The 5,388-nt window shown below is 49.3% G+C and overlaps 1 protein-coding gene across 2 annotated transcripts in view; it reads left to right on the top strand.

Moving 5' to 3' along the window:
- Window positions 1–961: 961 nt before the first annotated feature.
- zgc:158376 (uncharacterized protein LOC100101643 homolog) overlaps window positions 962–5,388 on the top strand; it is a 7,379-nt gene continuing 2,952 nt past the window's right edge. Inside the window, exons 1-4 of one of the 2 annotated variants that reach the window (XM_056479316.1) lie at window positions 962–990; window positions 1,070–2,178; window positions 5,012–5,175; window positions 5,279–5,388. The exon at window positions 5,279–5,388 is cut by the window's right edge and continues 55 nt beyond it. In XM_056479316.1, coding sequence (XP_056335291.1) covers window positions 1,229–2,178; window positions 5,012–5,175; window positions 5,279–5,388 — 1,224 coding nt within the window. In that variant the 5' untranslated portion in view covers window positions 962–990; window positions 1,070–1,228. Of the gene's footprint in view, window positions 991–1,066; window positions 2,179–5,011; window positions 5,176–5,278 lie in introns of both variants that reach the window. The other variant, XM_056479315.1, reaches the window with a different exon arrangement.

The following is a 5,388-nucleotide window of genomic DNA, read 5'->3' as shown; positions in this document are numbered from 1 at the left end:
TTCTGAGGGTCTGCTGTGTGTAACGGTGTGTTTCTGAGGGTCTGCTGTGTGTAACGTTGTGTTTCTGAGGGTCAGCTGTGTGTAACGGTGTGTTTAAGGGTCTGCTGTGTGTAACTGTGTTTCTGAGGGTCTGCTGTGTGTAACGGTGTGTTTCTGAGGGTCAGCTGTGTGTAACGGTGTGTTTAAGGGTCTGCTGTGTGTAACGGTGTGTTTCAGAGGGTCTGCTTTGTGTAACGGTGTGTTTCTGAGGGTCTGCTTTGTGTAACGGTGTGTTTCAGAGGGTCTGCTGTGTGTAACGGTGTGTTTCAGAGGGTCTGCTTTGTGTAACGGTGTGTTTCTGAGGGTCTGCTGTGTGTAACTGTGTGTTTCTGAGGGTCTGCTTTGTGTAACGGTGTGTTTCAGAGGGTCTGCTGTGTGTAACGGTGTGTTTCAGAGGGTCTGCTGTGTGTAACGGTGTGTTTCTGAGGGTCTGCTGTGTGTAACGGTTTGTTTCTGAGGGTCTGCTGTGTGTAACTGTGTTTCTGAGGGTCTGCTGTGTGTAACTGTGTGTTTCTGAGGGTCTGCTGTGTGTAACTGTGTTTCTGAGGGTCTGCTGTGTGTAACTGTGTGTTTCTGAGGGTCTGCTGTGTGTAACGGTGTGTTTCTGAGGGTCTGCTGTGTGTAACGGTGTGTTTCTGAGGGGCTGCTGTGTGTAACGGTGTGTTTCTGAGGGTCTGCTATGTGTAACGGTGTGTTTCTGAGGGGCTGCTGTGTGTAACGGTGTGTTTCTGAGGGTCTGCTCTGTGTAACGGTGTGTTTCTGAGGATTACTGTGTGTTTCTGAGGGTCAGCTGTGTGTAACGGTGTGTTTCTGAGGGTCTGCTGTGTGTAACGGTGTGTTTCTGAGGGTCAGCTGTGTGTAACGGTGTGTTTCTGAGGGTCTGCTGTGTGTAACGGTGTGTTTCTGTGTCTGCCACAGATTAAAGGTGCCCGTGAGAAACACCTGAAGAAGGTAAGTGTGTAAGTTTACGGACGCAGTGTTGTTCTCTGTGTGCTGCCGTTCCTCACCGTCGCTGTCTCTCACTCAGCAGAAAGTGAAGCCCAACTCCTCAGACTCCTCTGAGACCAACGGGCCCAACTCCTCATCAGGCGGTGGGCACGGTTCGGGCACAGCGGCGGCATCAGTCTCGCTCTCCGCCAGCCAGGACCAGCGCTCGCACCAACGGGAGAAGCTGGAGCGCTTCAAGAGGATGTGCCAGCTGCTGGAGCGGGTGCGGGACTCCAGCTCCTCCTCCTCCTCCAGCTCAGAGTCGGACTCGGAGTCAGACTCGGACTCTCCATCGCCCATTGCCGCCTCTGAGCCATCCTCTCCGGCCTATGGGGGCAGCGCCCGCGAGCGGAACCGGCGACTGGCAGAGCTGGGCTTTAGTGCCAGTGAGGAATCTGAGGGCGAGAGTGTGGCGGAGGTGGAGGCGGAGGGTGTGGAGGATCCGCAGCGCCGCAGGGCAGAAGGTGCCCGAGTGCGCAGGGCAGCACTGGAGCCTGAGCCAGAGGAGGAGGAAGAGGGTTTGGGGGATCGCAGAGCCACACCCGTGGCCCCACCCTCACCGCCGCCAAACACCCAGACTCCTCCCTTCACACACACTCACTCCACGAGCACGGACAGCCTGCCCTCCTCCAAGCGCACTAATGGGCAGGACGCCCGCAACGGCCGCACGCGGGTGGGCAGGGAGCAGCAGGAGAAGGAGAACGCGCACAGCAGTGCTGCGCCTAACCACCGCCACCTGAAGCCTGCCCGCGGCAGCAAGATGCGTGGCGGAGGCCGGCAGGGGCAGAGCGTGGCGTCCGGGAAGAGCAGCAGTGCGGCGGTGGGTTCTGGCACCGCCAACGGCAGCACCGGCTCCACCAACCTGGCGGGAGCATCTCTGGTCTCGCACCGCTCGCAACAGCCGCGAGTGGTGCCGCCGCGCTCACAGCTGGTGAAGCGCACCACTGTACCCGTACCCTCGCCCCCGCGCCCGCTGCAGATGGAGCGGCACCTGGTGCGCCCACCGCCCGCCTGTCCTGAGCCTCACTGCCTGCCGCTGGACAGTGGCGCCACACACGTGCTGCCCAGAGATGTCTGGCTCCGAGTCTTCCAGCACCTCAACCAGCGGCAGCTCTGCGTCTGCATGCGTGTGTGTCGCACCTGGAGCCGATGGTGAGAATCAGCCCACACACACACACACACACACACACACACACACACACACACACACACAAGCATACATCTCTCTCATATACACACACACGCTCACACACTCCCTAAGTATTCGGCACAGATAGTCAGCAGTCATCGCGAGGTTCATCTCCATTAAGGCAGACCTGACGGTTTGCCCCTTCAGTGTTCATTGTGCACAAGAAGGAGCAGTAACTGCTTCATTCCACACGTCGTTCAGGGATGTAATTGTAGGCCTACCTAGGCTGCTGTGTGTAATGATGTTGTGTACCTCTATAATGTGTGCGCATGAGGAAGCCGCTGATCATGAAATTGTAAATGCGTGCGCGACTATATCCACGCTTCTATGGTTCCCCGTGTCAACAAGCTTGACCCCCCCCACCCCCTCTGGTCCCCCTAAATTTGGATGCATATTTTTGTGTCAAAACGCCTTGGAGAAGCGAGATCAGCCAGCGGAGATATGACTGAGGCCTCTCTCGCGCGCTCTCTGTGTCACGCGCTCTCGCTCTCTCTGCTTTCGCGCGCTCTCTCGCTCTGTCAGTGGCGGTGCTGTGCACATCAGTTCCCCACATTCATCAGAAGTTAACCCCCTGAATCGACACAGGTAATAGAAAGACTCAACATCAGTCATGTTCATGTTGTGAAACACTATCCAAATGTCCAGTTTTATATTAGATATTTATACATTATTATTATTACATTAGCCTTCTGTTTTCACTAGCGACTTTAACACTTTGAATAGAGGACGTCCTCGGCTCTGCAGAGGCTATTATTAACCAGAAATCCAGTGTACAGAGCTTTACGTTAGGAAATGCAGTCTTGAATTTACAGATGCAGCACAGTGATGATGTGTAGTTTTCAGTCACGCTCCTGTAGAAGTCAGAATCAGCTGGTGTAGTTTTGCCTTCATTTGTTTTTGTTTTCAGTGTGATAAAGCAGGAGTCTTCAACACATGATGTGTTTACAACACCATTATTAACAGAATACTTGAACTCTTTTCTAATAGCTACTTGATTATCTTCCCCAGTCAGTGATTAATATCTGACCAGTTCTTTTGTAAGACGGTTGTGTTGAGATTAAAGTGCCTTTAGTTATTCTATAGCCTTTAATTCAGATTAAAGTGTCATTTAAAGACTTAATTAGGTTCTGTTGATTAGGACAGTTGGAATAATTAGTCAAGTTAATGAAGAAGTGCTTATAAAATATAGAGTAAATCTATCTTGAGGAGGCTAATAACACTGAGCTTTACATTGTTTTATTAAAGATTAAAAACTGCTTTATTCAAGAAATAAACTGTAATAAATCAGACTCATAATGACTCCAGAGGAATTACTTCAGTTCTACAGGAAATACTGTCAACATCTCTTTGGTTTGGTAAAGATCACTCGGAGAACATGATTGGAAGTTACCGGGAGCTGCATCTGTTAAAGTTTCCAGGTGCTGAAATGTGCCTTGATGATGAATGTTAGAAGTGTGTTCTCCTACAGCACACAGTGACGTGTCAAACACATGAACATGGAGGATTATTCAGAGGTATTGAATGATCTTGTTTATGAAGACTGCAGAGTGACGCGTCAAGGAAAAGACTGTCAATAATTGGTGAAGTAGTTTGTGATGTTAAAGTGTGCCCCCTTAAAGCACGAGTGGCCCCGGCCCGGACCCCCAGTTCCTCTGGTCTAGAACCGCCACTGGCTCTATGTACGTTATAAACACATTAGTTATTATCCTCTGCTAATCATTTCATCTTGTGTCATTTATTAAGTGCTACAGCCGAGCACCTCAAATGTGTTACCTGTAAGTTTAGATAATAGGCTATTACAAATATATAAAAATATATTTTATAATTAATTTAAACTATTTAAAAGCAGGCAGTACGCTGAGGGAGAGGGAAAGTGATGAACTCTATCTAGTGATGTAGGGTGAAATGTTCAATTATATTAGGCTACTTTCAACCGGACTTAATATTTAAGGCATTTAAACCATTTAATGTCTTAAAATAGTTCGAATTGTCGACTGAATAGTAGTTTTTTTATCACGTGGAATAAAGAGTCGAATAAATAACAGGGAAATTTATATACTGTGGACACATGAACCGCCTTAGTAGCGCCATCTAGCGGCGGTGTGTGGATCTGTCCCCACATTGAAGAACACAGTACAGTATAAAGCCAATATTACTCAGGTCACTATTGAACTGCTGAACACTCAAACTGATGAAAGAAAAAAACCTGTGTTTAAACTTAAATTGTGCTGCCAACATCACATATTTATATAAAGAATATATTATATATTATTTATTATTATTTGTAGAAGTTTTGTTTATTATTATTTATTAAAAAAACACACAAACACACACATATATCATTCATTCATTTTCTTTTTAGCTTAGTTCCTTTATTAATCAGGGCTCGCCACAGCGGAATGAACCACCAACTTATCCAGCATATGTTTTACACAGCGCATGCCCTTCCAGCTGCAACCCATCACTGAAAATCCCCACACTCTCATTCACACACACTCATTCACACTCACACACTACAGCCAATTTAGCTTACCTAATCCCCCTATAGCGCATGTGTTTGGACTGTGGGGGAAACCGGAGCACCTGGAGGAAACCCACACCAACACGGGGAGAACATGCAAACTCCACACAGAAACACCAACTGACCCAGCCGAGACTCAAACCAGAGACCTTCTTGCTGTGAGGCGATTGTGCTACCAACTGCGCCACCGTGACAAGCCTGACTATGGCTTTATGAAACAAAAATAATATGCATGCAAAAATGGTGTGTGTGTGTGTGTGTGTGTGTGTGTGTAGGTGTTGTGATAAGCGGTTATGGACTCGGATCGACCTGAGCCGCCAGCGCTCCATCACTCCTCCAATGCTCAGCAGCATCATCCGCCGGCAGCCCGTCGCCCTCAACCTGGGCTTCACCAACATCTCCAAGAAGCAGCTGATGTGGCTGATCAACCGCCTGCAAGGTGTGTGTGTGTGTGTGTGTGTGTGTGTGTGTGTGCGCGTGGGTTCTGAGCTGTGTGTGTGTTGGTAAATTCTGAGCTTGTGTGTGTGTGTGTGTGTGCGCAGGTCTGCTGGAGCTGAATCTGTCGGGCTGCTCCTGGTCTTCAGTGTCTGCTCTCTGTCAGTCTGTGTGTCCGTGTCTGCGGCTCCTGGACCTCAGCCGCGTCGAGGACCTC

This window comes from Danio aesculapii, chromosome 19, assembly GCF_903798145.1.
Source record: "Danio aesculapii chromosome 19, fDanAes4.1, whole genome shotgun sequence".
Classification (NCBI taxonomy): domain Eukaryota; kingdom Metazoa; phylum Chordata; class Actinopteri; order Cypriniformes; family Danionidae; genus Danio; species Danio aesculapii.
The sequence above is the reverse complement of the archived record's forward strand: the minus strand, read 5'-3'. Positions and strand labels throughout refer to the sequence as shown.